This window comes from Cyprinodon variegatus, unplaced genomic scaffold (genome assembly GCF_000732505.1).
Source record: "Cyprinodon variegatus isolate N-32 unplaced genomic scaffold, C_variegatus-1.0 Scaffold1469, whole genome shotgun sequence".
In the NCBI taxonomy this organism is placed as follows: Eukaryota; Metazoa; Chordata; class Actinopteri; order Cyprinodontiformes; family Cyprinodontidae; genus Cyprinodon; species Cyprinodon variegatus.
Window position 1 is genome coordinate 44,055 of NW_015151922.1, and position 19,695 is coordinate 63,749.

Here is a 19,695-nt window from a genome sequence, read left to right on the forward strand (position 1 = left end):
CAGCATTAAAGCCTGGCTGGTAATGGCTTATGAGCTGTGTTAATGGATTTATTTTCTGACAGGTTTATTTCTGTTTATTTGCGTTACTGGCTACCATCAGTAATAGTGCTTACTTTCCCAACTCTAGTGCCTTAGCATTTGCTACAGCTTTGCACATGCATTAAAATTCCCTTTTTTGTGTTGAACACTACATCAGACTTAGTTGGATCACCTAAATAAACCACTGAAGTATGAACAGAATACCATGCATCTTGAACATCATCACATTGAGAGAAAAAAAAAAACTACATGTGAATCCCCAATTTTGCATTTAGCTATTGATAGTCTGACCTTTTGGTGGCACAAGTAGATCCCTAGAATATTATTTCTAGATGGTATTTGTAACCTTGATTAGAAGAAAACTACTAAAAAGATACCTTGAGGTGACCATACAGTCATGCAGCCAGGCAACAGAACACTATGAACTCCACCCCATTTGCTTCAGTATAAACAAACATTTGACATCAGGATTGCAGAAAAGTGAGAAATTTACTTTAAATGACCGGACCTAAATTTCCTTAAGACCTCTTAAATTTTCAAACATAAGGGTTGTATAAAACCATCCATCTATATATTCATCTGCTCCCACTTAGTCCCGTCCTGACAGGGTCGCAGTAGGGCTGGTGCCTATCTCCAGCAGTCGATGGGCGAGAGGTGGGGTATAACCTGGTCTGTAGCAGGGGAAAACAGAGATACACATAAAGACACAAAGCCAAGCACACACTCACATCTAAGGAGAATTTAGAGAAACCAATTAACCTAACATTAAACTTTTTGGACTGTGGGAGGAAGCCGGAGTACCCTGAGAGAACCCAAGAATGCTCAGGGAGAACATACAATCCATGCAGAAAGACCCTGCCCAAGGAATCAAACCTGCAAGGCAACAGTGCTGCCCACTACCCTATTGTGCAGACCGGTTGTACAAATTAACAATTAAAAAGTCAAATTTCATGTCTTAGCAAGAATGAAAAGTAAACACATGAACTAAATTTTTGGTGCCACTCATTTAACGGCCCACAATAGTCCCAGAAATAACTTGAGTCTGAGAAAAGTAATAATACATAAAAATTCTATGAAAGTAAAATAATGAAAGTCAGAAATTACTTTTCAACCATTCTGCAATAGAATTATTTGAAAGAATAAACATACCTGGACAAACATAATGGTACCTCTAGAGTGGTAAATAATAGTGTTATATCTAGGTGTGTCCACTAATTAGCATCACAGATGTCTACTACTTCCATATACATGCATTCTTTTGCACCATGTTCTTTCCTCTTACACTGTTTACATTGGATCACTGCTGCACTTGAAGATGAAAATGTCATAAAAGCTGCACAAAACGTATACAAAATGAAAATAAATGTTGTATAAGTCAACAAGTGCCTGTGGACTGGGTTGCTGAGGCCTTCGACTCTGACCTCTGCCCAATCCTTCTAGTGCCATTCCCAAATGGTTCCCCCTGCAGGTGGTGGGCCCCCCAGGTCCTGCAAGCAATAACCCAACCACCAGGTGCTCGCCGACAAACCCCAACACCAGGCCTGGCTCAACGGTGGGGTCCTTGCTCCACGGTACTGGGCAATAGAGACTGACACGGGAGTGGATTTTCACTCCTGTCCCGTCCCACTCCCACAGAAAAANTAATCCTGTACCGTCCCAATCACGTGATCGTTACTAATACTGACTCCCATCCCACGGGAATCCCACAGGAATCCCGTGACCCGTGGGATTCCCGAAAAAATGTCAGTCTCTACTGGGCAACATCTTGTGCCTAAATTTCTGCCACAAGTGGAGGACTTCAAGTATGCTTTCCTGTTCATGGGTTATAATACCTATACCAAAGACATGGCAAGCCGTCTTTCCCCACCACGTGTTTTCTACTGGGGCAGCTGTGGTCATATTAGCTGTCACCTTCCGGGTCAGTGTCTGACTCGATAGGCTAGAGGTCATAAAAAAGCCAAAATGCAATTTGCCAAACTATACATTGACAAGACAAAAGGCTTCTGGGAGAATGCACTATGGACAGATAAGACAAAAAATTGAACAATGTCCCTACTGTGAATCATTGGACATCTGTAATGTTCTGTGCAGCTTTGCTTAATCTGCTACAGAGTGTTTTGAATCTCTCCAGGGTACAATGAGTCTCAAGACTATCAAAGGATTCAAGAGAAAACTGTGCTGCCCAGTATCATAAAGTTTGGTCTCAGTCGCAGGTCAAGGGTCTTACAACAAGAAAATGGCCCAAAACACAAAGCTAGAAACATGGCAGAATGCCTAAGTTGAAGCATTTTTGAAAAACAATGTCTAACATTTCTGCGCCAATATTGGATTTTTCTTATTGAAAATGTTGCCCCCATCTTACCCACATCTTTAATACATAAAACAGCAAAATGAGATCAGCCTCAGTCTTGCAGTACAAGGGAAACATAAACCCAAGGTAATATTCAGAGAGGTGGTTTAAAAACACTGAGAACATCTGAATTATCATATTCTTCTGCACACAAGAACTCAAAGTTAAAGAGCATAAACCTTTTTTATCATCGAAAATAGTTTATTTTCTCCATTGTATCCATGTCTTAGTTACATGTTTCCCTTTTTGTTCAACAAAGTGCATTGATTAGTCAGCAGTACGGGCAGAGGTACTTGTAAAAACTGTAGAGTCTGTATCTTGCAGCATTTGTTTTTCCTTGTGGGGACTTTAAAAGTCTCTTAAAACATTCATCTGATAAAGGGAGTAAGCAAGGCACAACGCTGGAATAAAAGAGCAGAATATTTTACAAGAGAGTGACACGGTAAACATTTTTTTAAAGGTTACTGCCTCCTAAGGTTAAAGAACCAGGACTGGTGGGTGTAAAACATGAAAACTGTGGTTAAGTTCAAGAAATCTGCATCTCACAAATGTTGCTAATTACAAACACCATTCTGATCCTCTACACAATTTCTTCAAGCCATGTTTTTTTCCATAAGAAATATAAAAATTAAGTGAAAACTACTGTCAAAAAGAAATGGGAAAAGCACAGGACTGATGGTTTTCTAGAGGAGTCCATTACAGAGTTGGTAGTTGGAGTCCCACTGGTATGAGGGGAGGGTGGGTCAAACATCTGATGTAACAGGGGGGAGATCCTCCAGGCTGTTAAACATGACAGACAAAAGAAAAATGAGGTCACACATTTTCCAGTGGTCTGACTCTTCTGCCACCTATAAGCCTGTCCCTGTGCCACCCAGCGTGCCCGCTCCTCCGAGGGCACATCCTAAAGCTCACTTAGCAGCTCCTCCTAACAAAGGGTGACAGGGGGGCTCACAGCGAAGCTAAGAGGAGGGACACAGGACCGCCTGTTTCTAAGCTTCTCCTGCAACCCAAACATGCAGAGCAGAGGCAGAAGACAGGCCTTACAGATTAGGATGATAATCACCACAACCATCCTCATCATCATCCTCATTACCACTGACTTGGAAAATTAAAAAATAAGTAAGGGTGTGAAGTTTTTGTTGTAGCTCCACCTGATTCCCTCCGGCATGTATGCTCACTGAGGCTGAGTACAGATGGAGCCAGTTCTGGTCCCTTCTTAACGCTGCATTGTTTTCTAACCTAGAAGTCCCGAGGCGATTTGGAGCATTTAACTGCACTGAGACACTCAGGTAAACATAAGTATTTTCTGAGCCTTAATGCAAAGTCAGAAACATTTTAATAGTAACACATACCACTGCACTGCAGAGACCTTACCTCTCCTGCAGCTGTGGCAGGTTGATTTATAAGAGTAATTTTGCATTTGCCTTTTATTTAAGACCAGGGTCAACGAAAGGGAAAACAAATAAATACAGGTTTGTGCTTTTAATTAATGTGGTTGAAATAAATGCCAAATGATAGAGTGAAATAAAAAAAAAGGAAATTCACTGCTTCATCAAGCCCTACAAGGTTGTACTGCCCTCCAGTGGTGTAACAAAGCAACTAACAACAGTCAGCAGATGATGATGAAGTCGTTTACCAGGACAGTAGAAGGTCTTCATCTTGGCTTCACTGTAACTACTCAGCCTCTTCTTCTGCCTGGAAAATAATAAACAAAACACAGATTTTAGTATGGAACATGAGGTATGAGGCATACTTAAATGCACAAAAATGTGAGGATACAAAAGTTTTTTTCCATTTAGGCAAATATGAAATTACAGGATGGACAGTCTATCTTTATTTTAGACCATGAAGCATCTGCCAGAGTTTAACCAACTGCAAATGTGTTAACTTCCTTTCACCTTCACACATTTTGTCACATTACACAAAACATCTTATGTTGTCTCATTGGTCAAAATAGTGAAAGGAAAAAAAAGTATGGTTTTTACAATATTTAGTAAAAAAGTGCTGCATGCACTCACACTAACCTTCCCAAAGTCAATACTTTGCAGAAGCATGTTTCTCTCCAGTTATGGCTGGGAGTCCCATGGAGGATTTTTTTCTACCAGCTTTGCTTTTTTAAGGATTGGTTTTGTTCTTACTGCTTCTTTGTAAAATAGTTCAAGCGAGAGTGAAACTGGGAGGATCCATAAACAGTGAATTCTAGTTGCAATTAGGTTCGAATTGGCCTAATTTTCATATGAACATGCTGTTAAGTCTCTTTCTCCTGCTGGGAGGTGAAACTCCCCCCAGAGTCAAGTTACTTCAGCCTTTAGCAGATTTTCTACCAGGATTCTTTTTCCTATTTATTTCAATCTGTTCCTGAACTCTGACAGCCTTTCGGTGTCTGCAGAAGAGAAGCTTCACCGCGGCATAAGGATTTCACCATGGAGATGTGTTCAGGGTAATGTGCGATAGAGAGTTTTTACAGAACAAAAAGTTCAACATTGGTTTAAACTGACCAATGCAACTTTTTCTACACGTTCCCTGTCCTCTTCATGACTTTTGGTACATGGGACAAGGAGAATATAACTTGTAGTCAAACTGTCAACAGCTTCTCTCAGCCCAGCTGTAAATCTCTGCAACATCTCCACAGTTACCATGGGCCTCTTTGCACCTCTCTGGTGGATGCTGTCCTTTCTCAGCCTGACAGATTAGGTGAATGACCAAAAAAAGAACATAATTGTCTGATCAGAGCTGTGGCTCTTTGCAGCTCCTCATCTCCTCTTTCTCTTTGTTGCTTTTCAAACATTTTCCCAGACATCCCACTTTAGGTGGGAAGCAATGTCTTAGTAAGTTAGCAGTAGCTTTATACTCTGACTTCTCCACCACATTATCATTGACCTGCCTGCTGTGTTCCCTGGTCTCCATGATGCTGTTTTATCACTTCTCTAATGAGGGTAGAACATTTTTTTTTTCACCCTTTCACTTTACAACTTCTTTACTTTGACGTCATCTATTAATATAAAATACCAATAAAATACATTGAGGTTGGCAGGTTTAAAGTGACAAAATCTTCTAACGTTTAAGAAGTATGCATGTTTGTTTGTTTGTTTGTTTTGTCTTTTTGGTTGCTGTACGGCTGAAAGAGGAAATACTTCAGCCAGTGTTTTTTTTTTTTCTTCTTTTTTTTTCTGTGTGCCTTTTTGGATTAAAATCAAAACAGCAATGGCTCAGCATGTCACTGAAGAGGTTAGCGATTATTTCTTATTCGAGCTCTCCACCCACATCCAAAGTTCCCATATAGCTGAAGAAAGTCTCTAATGATGTTATACTGTCATCTAGACAGGGACAAAAAGAATACTTCATGGCGGACACGTCACACTCAAGCAACTTTGAAGATGTTAAGAATTTGCACCAATATCACCTTTTATTCTTAGAACTCTTAATCTTTTCACTTGACATTTTAAAAAAAGGTAAAAAGAAAGATAGGTGGAGGGTAGAGTAACTTGGTGAGGGGGGGTGAGGGCCCTTCACTTGCTAGTGACTGCAGAGTCAGAAGGTTAAAAATGGTGAGGATGTAACCGGAGAGATGAGCAGTATTTAGCAGTGGTTAAAGAGACTGACTTCTTTTTGCTTTACTGACATAGATGCTACTATAAAAACAGCTCTAACAGTAAAAACTTAAATGAATTGCTTCAGCTGTCAAGAAGTAATAGAATCAAGTTGATCCAGCTTCATTTATTGAGTTTATAAGTTGAAAACTAAAATAAATTGAGTTGGGGACACTTAATCCAATTACTTGTTACCAATTGAGGCAATTCATTTGAGTTGGTGCTGCATTTTCAAACAGCAGTTGGCCTCCAGTGGATTATCCAATGTAAAATCTGTTGTCTTTGTTGTCCTCTAAACATTCTGTGGTAACACAATGTGAAACTTGTCACATCGACTTTGTATTCACTTTGCTCGGAGCGCTCTTGGCAAATATAAGAAAAAGTTAGAACTTTTTACAAGAGAGAAACTCCTGTACAGTCGGAGCATCCAACCAAAAACAAAAACACGTCTGAGTTACTCTCTTTTGCACTCAGGCAGATGCAAAGAGCATTAAAAAATGTCCATCTTCTTCAGAAAAAACAGGAAAGTAAAACCTCTTGGCATGGCAGACTGGAAGGAAAGCCTCTGTGGATATTTTTACAGGTCTCTACATCACTGAACAAATATTGTGTTGTGTCATCCCTGAAGTATTGCTCATAAATAAGAACCTGCTGCAACGCCCCACACTTGTGCTTTGTGTACTGAACTGTATGACACACAGCTGACTTGGGGAGAAAAAAGTAGTTTTAGTTTTTGTTTGTGATCCAATCATGCAGAAAACTCCCAATCTCAAATATGAGTCACACCGTGCCAAACAGGGACAGAAATACAACAATCCAAACATATACCTCTTCCAACTCTGCCTCCTCTTCTTCCTATAAAAATGAAATGAGGTGGCATTAAGCTTCGAAAAATCAATAAGCAGAGAAATATTGATCCATTTATCATTGCTGTTTCCGTCACCACACTAATTCCACCTTAAGAATCAAAGCAAATACATAAATCATGCCTCTAACTGTTAAGGCACCTCCATAGAAAACTGATTAAAGTAGCATGCAGCAAAAAAATACACAAAGAAAGACTAAAGACAAAGAACTAAGATCACCGCTGTCTAAAAGATGTGATGCCAAATAAAAAAATAAGTAAAACACAGTAAGACTACCTCACTGATTTGTTCTTCTTGGTCCTGCAGGAAAGGTTTGAGAAAGATAGAGACAAAAAGGAAGGAGCAGAGATTGCAAAGCAGTGAAGCAATGGAAGCTCAGGCTGGAATGTTGAAGAAATGTACAATTTTCCAACCATTACAGTATCTTAAAGTAGAAACTCTTTATATTCTGGACAGAGTTGGAGGTAGCATGAACTTTACTGTCTGTCTGGATCTCAATTATTAGAAGAACTGAACAAATGTGATGTGGAAAATGGTTGAAGTCACAGTGGACTGACTAAATGAACCTCCCATTTGTCCTCAGAGGTTACAAGAAAATCACCTGCAGAGATCAGCAATTTTCTAAGGTTTCGCAACAACCGTGACTTCAGAATTTAACATTACAGCCCAGAGGATGGGCCGTGATGAGGGATAAAGTAAAAATGTATTGGTTACATTTCTGTGTGCTGCAAGGTGAACATTCACTTTACAGTACAATTCGTAATGCAGCATTAATCCCCCGTATGGGAGTCTGCCCATGTGTAGCCTGACAGACAAAACTGTGGGTAAAAAGAGTTCTGTAACACAGTGTTCTACTCAAATTTATAATAAAATAGATATAGAAAATATAGAGGGGAAATAGAAATATCGCCTACTGACTTTTGGAAATGATAGTTTTCATTCCTCTTTTATATAATTCTACATACAGGCACTGTAATGGATTTTAATGGGATTTTATATCATAAACTGCCACAAAGTGTTTCTTTAATGTTATTAACAAGAAATAATGCATCATATTGTGCACCTTAGATACTTTTTGGAGTTCTGGATGAAGATGTACAAAAAGCTTTCAAATTATTTTGTCTTTTAGTGCAGTGGCACAAATATGAAAATTAGGTTTTTTTTCTTTTAATGCAGCATTTAAATTTAAAGCATTTATCCAGTGAGGAAAAATAACTGACAGTAGGAAATAATTGGAATAATAATAAATACTGGAATCCACAATGATTGAAAAAGCAAATAAAACATTTTTTTATACTTATTAGAAATATGTTTCTAATTTCATAGCGTCTAGAAACATGTTAGTTATCTATGTTTCTGTGTATCCTATGTTACCTATTGCACGTTTTTAGCCCCTGAAAAGTAGGTTGAAGTAGGTCCTACATTGGTCTTGCCACTCTACATATTGAGGGAAATGAAAAGGGAATCATTTTCAAAAATGATGGAAAATTGCAGCAAAACTGTGTGTTTTTAGGGTCACTGAGTCTTCATTAAATAACATTGTATCTGCAAACAAAGTGTTTGAAAGATTCAAACAGGGGAGGATCTACGGGGGAGACTCAAAATATATAATTTATGTAATAGCACCTATTTTTATATTGCAGTTTTTTAGAGAATATATAAAACATTTCTTGCTTCATGTTGTTATAGACTTCTTTTGGTATTACGTGGGCTATTTTTTTTCCACAAATCTTAATGCCTAGACATTGTAGGACCCAGCAAAAAGGAAATGTAAAAGTGGAGATATTTCTGTTTTATTTAGCAAAAAAGTGAAAGATTAGAAGTAAAAATAGACTGCGATTTGAGGAAGGTAGAACAACAGAGAGACCAAGAGGGTCACAGATCAAGGACCCCACTAAGAATATAACCCAATAAAGAAGATATGGAAAACAATGTCAGCATAAGTGAAATCGTTTTCCATATTTTAGAGTCAGAGAGAGAAAGAAGAAAATGCAGAGAAAACTGATAAAGAAGGAAGGCACAGTCAGCCTATCCAACTTGACCAAGTATTTATTACTGTTAGGTTTTACTTTCAGTATGAATTCCAGAGAAATGTTGTGAGACATGATGCCATCAAGCACAACAATTGCGAACTTAGGCTCTCCTAAAAGTAATGGCTGAATTCAATTATGTATGGTGATTCAAGTTATTTTTCTCAATTTGATGAATTTGTTTCTTAGATAAGAAAATAAAAACAATATATTTTTTTTGTCTTTCATCCTCTAAATGCTGAAAATAGACCATACTTGTGTCTTCAGTAGCAAAACGATTGAAAACATGCAAGCTAATCAATAGAGGAAAGGTTACCATGACTCAAAACCTGCCCTTTTTAATGTTCATCTAAGTTTCGGGCCTAAAGAGGACCCAGGACCCGAGGTGATGTATTTTAGAGAGACTGTGTGATCCACATCCAGCAAAGGTTTTCAGGTCAGCTGGAAAAATAAATATGCAGTAAATGAATTTAAGAATCTACCTCAAGCTCTTGTAGCTCTTCTTCTTCCTAAAAGAAACAACATATAGCAGGTCAGCTGGCTGTGTGGGGAGCAACAGAGCAGCACATGCATGCATTACAAGGACAGCTGTGGGAAAGGAGACTAATGGGCACATTCCAGGGAATCGGGATGCAGCTACTGCTGGGAGGAAATGAAGATGTTAGCTGAAAGGGAACGCATCGAGAGAGGAGGAGTGGATGTATTGGAAGTGAGGAAATGAAAGTTTAAAACATGAGTAGGAGCAACAACAACAAAAAAGATTCCTGGCATCCCAACCTAAAAAAAATGTAGCATCTCTCATCTGAACACCATCAAGCAGACAAGGCTGATGGCTACACGGAAGAACCGTGCATGATCTACAGAAGCACAGAAGATCACTGAAGTACAGTTACCTCTGAGTGCAAATCCTCTTCCTCCTGGAGGGAGCAAACCAACGGGAGACAGACAATAAAGCAAAGAAGCAGATCATTAATGTGCGTGAGTGAAATAATGGTAGGAAGAGGGTCAGGCAATGCTTCAGTGTGTGACGTCACGGCGCTGGAGAATCCCAGCTCTGAAATGTTTGTTCAATGAGTTAATCAATCAACTGATGGACTTTAAAAACCTAAAGGAAATAAAGTTAATTGAATTAAATTGAACACACTGGTCTTGATCTAACTAAGTGGTTCCCAAAGGGAGGGGTGCACCCCCTAGGAGGGGCTCAGTGATGCTGTTAAATTCTTGTAAAATAAACAGTTAAATTAATTACTCTTTAAAGGGTCATAGAATGATTCTATAGGGTATTTTTTGCTGGTCCTTAAGGTCTCTGAAAAAGGTGTGTAACATTGGTTGGGCTGAAAATGACATATTTGCTGTTCTATGAGCCCTAATTCAAGCCTGGTTATAAGCCTTAGAATGAAACGACAGGTTTTCTACCTTTTATGGTATGCTCATGAATATTTAGATGAGCTGTGCTCTGATTGGTTGGTTTACAACGAGCAAAGCTGCTGAGCAAAGACGCATCATAGCAACAAGCACTCATTCACTGAAACATAAACTTATTGATATGGTAGGGTGACCAGGCGACCTCTTTTTCCCGGATATGTCCTACATTTCATACCTAAAAAAATGTCCGGGTGAAATTGTAAAATCATCCGTGATTTTGGTCGAATACAGTTTAACCCACCCCTTATATTGCAAGCATGCACTCCATTACAAAAAAAAAAAAAAAAAACACCTCGCATAGTCTAAAATACAGGATAATTTATCCGACTCGCGGGAATCAGTGAAAAAGTATCTATATCAAGGAGACTTCCAGAACATCCTGGAAAATTCGGGGCGCGACAAAAGTACTAAAGACAAAAGTAGTAAATAAGGCACCATCCCTGAGTTTACGTCAACTCTGGGCTTTGTTTGGATTCGCCCGTTTTATGGTGGAAGTTTAGATTTTTGAGCTTTGAAGAAAGAGGAGGTGTCGATGGGGTTTGAACTTCTCTGTACGTCCATTTCACTCACTGTACTATCGTTATTCATCTATGACAATGTAAACTCAGTTTTGCATTCTATGACCCCTTTAAAAGAGGTACTTTTGTGCTTTGAATGGAATTATGGTTTATTTTATTGCAGATTTTCCAACCGTCCAAATCTTTCTTGAAATCAAAAAGTTTGGAACCCACTGATTTAACTAATCTCACTCAGTTTTTTCATGTAGCTCCTAGAATTGTGTCAAGGCCCTTTATAAGATAAACTGTTATGATTTTGTTCAGTCACAGTTATGGATAGTTTAGATGTATTTGATAAAATAAAAAAAAATGTGGGGAAACACCTCCACTAATCAGGCTGCCGTATGAAATACGAAACAGATCTGGTTTTGTTAAAAGAACCAGGAACAGATCTGACCAAATTTTCCTGAACGAGGGAAAATAAATGTAAATGAATGTCGTGATGTGAAGACAGCTGGTTGAAGTTCAAACTGACCTTCAGAATGGCAGAAAAATAGGATTTAAATGACTTTGAACATAGCAGAGTGACAGATGGCTGCTCTAACTGTTTCATCAACTGTTGATTTCTAGCCAGCTCTTGGGTTTACAGAAGATGGTCCCAAAAAGGAAAAACATTCAGCTGAGTGGATGAAAATGCCTTGTTGATTTAAGGGGTAATAGGAGAATGGCTAGACTGGTTTGAGAGAATAGGAAGAATGGAGAAGCAGATAAAACAACCTTGTTTTAAAGTGTTTTAAAGCACAGATCCATCCTGCCTTACATCAACAGTCGAGCAGCACGTTAAAGCCTGCAGCCTCCCTGAGTATTGTTACTGACCATGTCTCTTCTTTTAAGAACAAAATGTACATGTAATATCATGGATACTTCCTGTAACATAAGGCATGAAATCATAATAAATTCATCTCAAACTGAATTGTTAAGCCTGACAAAGAGTTCGATGTGCTGCTATGGCCTCAACAACAACCAGATCTCAATCAAATAGAGCATCTCTGTTATGGTGTGGAGGAGGAGATCAGAATTAGTCAGGTTTGATGCCATCATGTCCAAAGGGCCTAAAATCTCTGGGGGAACATTTCCACAGGTTGTTGGATCTACGCCACAAAGTATTAAGACAGTTCTGAAGGCGAATGTTGGTGAAGCTACAGAACCGAATCTTTTTATTCTTCTGATAAAGAAATAAAACAAAATTAAGATCATATATGCACTGTTTTTAATTCTGAACCACCAGAAAACACTGTGTGCTGCTAAAGTTAGTAACCAACTACTTTCACAGTAACAAGAGGTGGAGAGGGGATGACCAAGAGGACTTATATGTTCTCAAAGTGCACAAAATTTTGGACAGAATGACAAATTTGAAATTTTTTTAATAGTGTTTCAAATTTGATTTACTATTATATTATTTATATACTGTAGCCAGTATATGAATATATGAATATGCTCTACAGTTTAGGGACTATAAGGGATCAGGAGTGGATATAACATATGTGTTAAACTCAGGGTCCGTAGGCCAAATCAGGCCCACCAGGGCAATTTATCCGTCCTTCAAGAGCCAAAAAAGGTAGATTATGTCTTAAAATGGAGGCATCTGCTGTTTTAAAGTGTGAAAAGTGGCTAAAAAGACTCAATAAATATGAGTGTAGTTATAATACCATTGCAGGTTTCTCTTTCTAAATGAAAGTATTCACTTAAAAGTTTCATTTATACTGAAAAAACTGCCCCTTTATTAAGAAGATATAAAAACTGGTTTAAAACCTCTAAGAAAGAGGGGGCAAATCATAATCAAAATGTATAAATCATATCTATGAGAGCAAAGTTAGCCAAAAAAAAGGAATTTCTATTGAACAATAGTCCTAAAATTCTCCCTCTTGAGAAGTAAACTCTACCCTGATGTCAAAAATAACAAATAAAAACATACCTGCTCTTCTTCCTCTTCTTGCTGCGCCTCCTAAAACACAGTGTTGATAAATGAGTCAGTACTTAAAGACATCAGCATCCACAGATTAAAACCATGAAATAAGGGTTAATGATTTTCCTGATATATCTTAACCACAACAGTTACTGTAACAGTGAAGGATTATTTAGGTTGCAATGTACTCTATTGTCAAGCTAAGCATTAAAATATAACAAACAGCAAAAAAAAAAAATTAAACTGTAAAAGTAAGGGAAAAAAGCGTTATGAAGAGTTCATTGATGCTGTAGAGAGATTTAGGTCGACGCTTTGCTTGTTAGTGGAGGGACAGACTGAAGGATGCTGTAAAGTGCAAGGACGACGGTAGGTAAATGTTTCATAGAAAGAGGAAGTTAAAGTCCACATAAAATGGGGGCGTTCTTGGAATGACAAGAAGGAGCAAGAAAGAGTGAGATTTAAACACTCCAGGGTTATGAGGGAGAAAAAACTGATGAGCGGCTGGACTTGAGTTATGCGGCAATTACTGTGTCTTCTGTGACCTCGTCTGTTTCTTCCGCTGCCTCCTCCTCCTCCTCCTCTGCCACATGCTCTCCCCTTGAAGTTTCTAGTTCGTCTGCTTCTCCATCCTCTCCTTCGTCCTTATCCCCTGCATGTCCCTCCTCTTCTTCTCCTTGTGCATCCCCATTATGCTTCTGAGAGGGGAAATCAGGGTGATCAAGGAAAACAAGACATCAGGAAATAATTCAACAAACTTTGAGAATTGGGGGAAAAACAGGTTCAGCAGGATTAAAATGACACAATCCTCAGCTGGAGAGGTTAGTCTTGCAAAAAAAATGCATCCAGCATGTAAAATAATGATCTATTAGAAAATGAGAAGAGATGGTTTTAGGGGGGAAGTGATAAAAAAAAGAGATAGGCCTGCAGCCCAGAACCTCATGCAGTAATAAAACTAGCCGATTTCATGGTGGGGTTAAGACCCTGATCAAATCATCAGCTAGGGAGGAAGGGAAGTGATCAGGTTAGACCAGATGCGGAGGATGAGGAGGAGGTGTGGCAGAGTTCTATAAAGAAAAAGCATGAAGGGAAGATGGAAAGGTATTGTCGTCTTTACTGCTGAGTCGTCTGGGTTCTCCTCTGCATGGGTTCCGTTCTCTATGATGTTCTCCTTCTCAGCCTGCAATGCTTCCTGCATCATGAAGAGCAGGGAGGGTTTGACACACATCAATCATAACGATTCAGAAACAAGAGACTTCCATGTTTTCATTTAATTAAAGTATCCAGTTCTGCAAAACGTAGTTTAAAACTAAAAATATTGCTAATTCAATTCAATCTTTATTAATCCCAAAGGGAAATTTAGTTAATCTGCACTGGAAAAAATCAAAATCTAGATAAGTAATTTTTTCTTAAAATAAGTGCATTTGTTCTTGAATCGAGGAGATAAAAATGACATTTTGCCAATAGAACAAGACAATTTACATTTAAATTAAGAAAATACAATTGTGTGGTCTTATTTCAAGTGCATTTTATGTAATTATCTTATTTTAAGAGTAAAAATATTAATTCTATTGGCAGATCATTTAATTTACCTACTCAAATTAAGGGTAAATACACTTAATTTAAGACGTTTTTACATATTTCTAGATCGTTTTTCCAGTGTGGCTATCTGGGTTATTGAACCTTACTGGTGTCAGAAGCAGCTAAAGGATACCAGTTGAGATTAAAGATCTTTTTTTTATATATACTGTATATATAACATTTGGTCGACATCTTGTAGAAACACCTTTCATTATTTCTTTGCTAAACAGCTCAACCTCATTCAGACTTGGTGAGGGACATCTATGAGCAGCAATTTCTTGCCATATGTTCTCTCCTGGATTTAGGTCTGGGCTTTGACTGGACCACTCTAACACATAATTATCCTTTCATCTTAACCCTTCTGCTGCAGCTCCAGCTCTGAGCTGAGGGTTGTTTTCCTGCTGGAGGGTGAACAGGGGGTTAAAAGGTATATTTTGTCACGTCTATAAAGACCAGAACACACCAAATACGATTTTGCGTCTGATCCAAAAGAAAGTTGTGTCGAATGAGGTTGTAGCGTTTGCTGCTTATTGAAAGTCAATGAGAAGGATCCCACTCAACATGATTTTACACAAAGGGGGCTTGCTTAGGTCTGACTGAGATAGACCCCAGGACTATGCAGCAATTCAGCAGCAATTTAATTGGTCTGACAGGAAGAGAGACGTGGTTACAAAGTAAAACACAACTGCTTTGGAGGAAAACAAAATTTGTTCATCGCAAAGGGAAACAGTCACTTTTTGGAGTTGCGCATCGCACATATAAAAAGTGGGACACACTCAAGCAAAAACAATAAAGGAAACATTAAAAAAGAATACTCTGGAGTTCAGGAGGACAGAACACAGATAAAGTAGTGAACTTTCTTTGAGCCTCACAAAAACAACAAGTGAAAAAACTCGCAGTTTATCAATCTCAAAAATAAAAAATAACTTCAGGAGAAAAAAATTGATTTAGTGAATTAGTGAACCTCTTTGAGCCTCACAAAAAAACTAAATAACGAGAGACAGCAGAGTATGAAAGCGGGGCATATCTCTCACCTATTTATAAAAAAAGGAAAACCTCAACAAACTTCCCAGATCTCTCTCAGTAATGCATAATAATCTGTTCAAGTCAATTATTGGGAAGTTGTGTAAAGCACAGACACAGAAGTCAAAAGAATCTGTGCAGATCTGCCCACCCTGCTTATAGTCGGAGTTTCTACGCAATCAGTGTGACATGGAAAAAAATGGGAAAATAAAGTTTTATGCAACCGGTGTGTTCAGGCCTTAAGACTGTTCTGTATTTAACTCCATCCATCTTTATTCCTTCTGGTCTTACATTTTTGATGCACCTATCTATATGTGTCAGATACTTATAAAACTTTAATATCAAGGATAATTTTTTTTAAACTATTCAAATAATGATTTTATTTGTGGAGTAAAGCTATCTCAATCAAAGGATTAAGTTTGCCCCACTTAATTTCTTTATGTTTAGCACTAACGACACCATAATTTGCGAAAAACTAGCAATCAGTCATTTTTCCCACCGTATCTGAACTGGCTTTCTTTTTTTGCAGAAAAGTTTTATCCATTGAGGCATTTTGGATGATTTTAGCATTTTGGATGATTTTTGAGCCGTCAGAACGCCTTGATACAACATTTCACCTGGATACAAATCAAGACTACAGATAAGCAACTCCTTTATCTTATTTATTTATTGACAGACTTGCTGCTGTGTTTTACATCATTGCCTGATTATATGACCAAATGAAGTTCAGCTTAAAGTCATGAGTCCTTTCTTTATACTTTAGTTCAGGATTTTCTGCAAGATAGCAACATTCATGGCTCAGTCAAGGCTTGGGTCAGGTAATCGTGCCCAGAGCATCATACTGCCACCGCCATGTGTAACTGTAAGTATACTCTCTCCTTTTGAAATGATATGTTAGATTTACAGGGTAAGAACACATATAATCTTTCAAAAAGTTCCACTTTTATCTCACCAAGATGATTTATAGACCAATGGGAATTGTCGTTTTTGGATTCCCTTACTGCCCTGCCTATTTAGTTGAATTATTTCATACTTATCCATGGCACAGTTTTCAGAATTTACTTTACCAGCATTTTAAACATTCCAACTCTATGCTTATTTTTATTTGCCTACTGTATGTAATCCCAGTAAAATAAGATTTTGATTCAAGGATAAGGAATATATTAGCAAATATTCACTGCAGCAAGACAACAACACACCACATTTTATCACAGCAGTGCTGCATCTTACACAACAGTCACAGTGCTCAGTTTGCCTCCTCACAGCTCAGAGTGATCCAGTTAAAAACCAGTAAGGAAAAACAATAATGTGAGACCAAAACTGAACAACTGAATGCATGTTTATATATAAAACAAACCTTTTCTTTAAAATAGAATAATTAGTCCCCTCCGTTCCTAAACACAGAGATTTTAGACTGGATTTGCAGTGTTAGATACTGTTGATCACTTTATTTTATTAGAGCGTCTGGAAAACTGGCTCAGCCTTTCTAGTACAACATTGGACTGATTTAAATCCTACCTGAAGGACAGGGACTTCTATGTGTCAGCAGGGAGCTATCAATCAGAGAACAGAAAATTCACATGCAGGGTTCCTCAAGGCTACATTCTGGGGCCCCTCCTTTTCAACATCTACAAGCTGCCCTTAGCTTAGATTATAGCAAACAACAAGATTGGTTACCATAACTATGCAGACGACACACAGCTTTACATCACAATGTCACCAGGTTACTATAAACCCATCACTGCATTGCCCAGATGCTCAATATTTGGACGCTCCATAATTTTCTCCAACTGAATAAAAACAAAAGCGAGGTAATAATCTTCAGACCAGAGGAGGAGAAATCCAGAGTTAGCTCACAGCCTCAGCTACAGCTAGAAACCAGTGATTATGGCCGAAATCTTGGTGTCATGATGAACTCAGACCTGAACCCTCAGAGGTACATAAAGTCAGATACGAAGCCAGCCTTTTATCACCTGGAGAACATTTCCAGGATTAAAAGACTAATGTAGGATCTAGAAAAACTCATTCATGTATTTATCTTTAGTAGAATTGATTGATGCAACAGCATGTTCATAGGTTTGCCTAAAACATCCATCAGACAGCTGCAGCTGATCCAGAATGCTGCTGCCCGTGTTCTCACTAGAACTAAGAAAGTAGAGCACATCAGCCTAGTTCTCAAGTCCGTCCACTGGCTTCCTGTAGCTCAGAGAATATACTTTAAAATCCTTATGCTAGTCTACAAATCATTTAATGAATCGACAAAAACATACATAACAAACGTGTTGTCAGTGTATCAACCTTCCACACCACTCAGGTCTTCTAGTTCAAGCCTAATCTGTTCACCCAGAACTAAAACCAAACATGGAGAAGCATCATTTAGCTCCAATCTTCGACTTATCTGGAACAAACTTCTAGAAGACTGTAAAAGTGTTGAAAGCCTGAGTTATTTTAATTAAAAGTTAAACATATATGTTTAGAGCTGCTTTTGACAGTTGAAGTTAAACTGTGAACCGAGGTTTTACTGGTTTAAGTTTGTGGTCCAGCTGTTTTATTTATTTTACTACTTCTTTAATCATGTTTTTATATTTATTTGCTTTTATTTCATCTTTTAGTTTTCTTCCATTTTATTGTTTAATTCACGTAAATCAATTTGAATTGTCCTTGTACTGAATTGTGCTATACAAATAAACTTGCATTGCTTTGCCTTAGACAAATTAAAATATTAAATATTTCTAGTTTAACATATCGATATGTTGTACTTGCTATTTAAGGAGTAAACATCTGAGTGAAATGACTCAGGAACATTGCTGCAGATGTTCAGTTTTCAATTGTAGCCAAGATAATAACGGATTATGTTCCTTTAATTGCTAACTCTCATGGAAAATATGCATTCTTTGCCTTTCACTGAGGCTGTGCTATTGTTTATTTTTATATACAGTTTTTATCCTTATGTGTAATAAATCACAAGGCCAATATTAATCCTGCAAAAATAACACATGTATGATCATAATAACTGATCCTAGCTTTTTTTGATGCTTGTTAATACTGTATAACAGGCCGCTGCTCTTATATCAACAGCAAGAAATACAATGTGTTTAAGAAAAGTTAGATCACATGAGCTCAATCAGCAGGTCTAACCTTTGATCCAGGAGGAGGGGGCAGCCCTAGGAAGGAATACACAGAGTTTTCCTCCTTGGCATCAAAGAACGTGTCGTAATCCTACAGGAAACAAAAGCATTGTTAAAACTGTCTTCTGTTTTATGTGTGATGATAAACCTGCTACCATAATTTATGAAGCAGATCATGGATTCAAACTGGATTCATTGCTACCAGTGGATTTCTGCTCACCCCACAGTAGCTTTCCTCATTAAAAATCTGGGGAGGGAGTGGGATGCCATTGGAGGGCTTCTTCTCTTCTGGAACATTTTCCCTCATCCACATGCGGTTCTGCTCATTGCAGGCAATGTCCAGCTCAGTGTAGTCCACTTTCAGAGCCTCCAGGAAGGCGACCACATCTTGCTGCTTCTTTTTGATCTGGAAGGCAGACAAATGGACAGCTGATAAGTACTACTACTAATAATAATAATTGAACAATTTAACTTTATTGATCTCACACTGCAAAGAAAGTTAAATCTCAATAAGTAATTTTAAGTAATAAATAATTTTTTCTTGAATTACAGAGGTAAGTGAGACACTTTGCCAATGGAACAAGACAATTTACATATAAAATAAGAAAAAAATCATTATATTGTCTTATTTCAAGTGCATATTATCTAATTATCTTATTTTGAGAGTATCCTATTTACTTATCTTATTTACCTCCTTGAATTAAGGGTAAATACACCTAATTTAAGACAATTTTACTCATTTTTAGATCGTTTTTTGCAGTGCACACTGGAGAAATTAACCTCTGCATGTAACCCATCCCCTTGGGGAGCAGTGGGCTGCCATTGTGCGGCACCTGGGGAGCAGTGTGGCGGTTAAGGGTCTTGCTCAGGGACCCAGAGTGCAGGCTGTAGGGATCGAATCATGTGCTTGCAACCTTCTCAGAGCACAAGCGCACTGCTCTGACCAGTAGGCCAACACTCCCAAACTAACTTTAAACACTTAAAAACCCTTTCTTTTCATATTCCATTCATTAGTTTTAAGATTTCTTTTGCTTTTTTTCTATATTTTAGTTTTCATAGCCCTGTACAGTATATTCTACTCTCTGGTTCCTTGGTTCAAAATAAGCCATTTTCTCAACTTCTTTAGTTCAGCTTCTGTAACTTGCCTTTCCTCGCAGCTGCATCCTTCTTCATACCAGCCACCTGCTCCTTGTTCAGTGATCA

The 19,695-nt window shown here is 38.1% G+C and overlaps 1 protein-coding gene across 13 annotated transcripts in view; it reads right to left on the minus strand.

Moving 5' to 3' along the window:
• Positions 1 to 2,581: 2,581 nt before the first annotated feature.
• sh3bgr (SH3 domain binding glutamate-rich protein) overlaps positions 2,582 to 19,695 on the minus strand; it is a 19,759-nt gene continuing 2,645 nt past the window's right edge. Inside the window, exons 2-11 of one of the 13 annotated variants that reach the window (XM_015403227.1) lie at positions 18,713 to 18,898; positions 18,503 to 18,583; positions 13,878 to 13,952; positions 13,306 to 13,458; positions 12,773 to 12,802; positions 9,358 to 9,384; positions 7,122 to 7,145; positions 6,808 to 6,834; positions 4,026 to 4,084; positions 2,582 to 3,169 (exon numbers count right to left, since the gene is read on the minus strand). In XM_015403227.1, coding sequence (XP_015258713.1) covers positions 4,064 to 4,084; positions 6,808 to 6,834; positions 7,122 to 7,145; positions 9,358 to 9,384; positions 12,773 to 12,802; positions 13,306 to 13,458; positions 13,878 to 13,952; positions 18,503 to 18,583; positions 18,713 to 18,898 — 624 coding nt within the window. In that variant the 3' untranslated portion in view covers positions 2,582 to 3,169; positions 4,026 to 4,063. Of the gene's footprint in view, positions 3,170 to 4,025; positions 4,085 to 6,807; positions 6,835 to 7,121; positions 7,146 to 9,357; positions 9,385 to 12,772; positions 12,803 to 13,290; positions 13,459 to 13,877; positions 13,953 to 18,502; positions 18,584 to 18,712; positions 18,899 to 19,695 lie in introns of all 13 variants that reach the window. The other 12 variants (XM_015403226.1, XM_015403234.1, XM_015403231.1 and 9 more) reach the window with 12 other exon arrangements.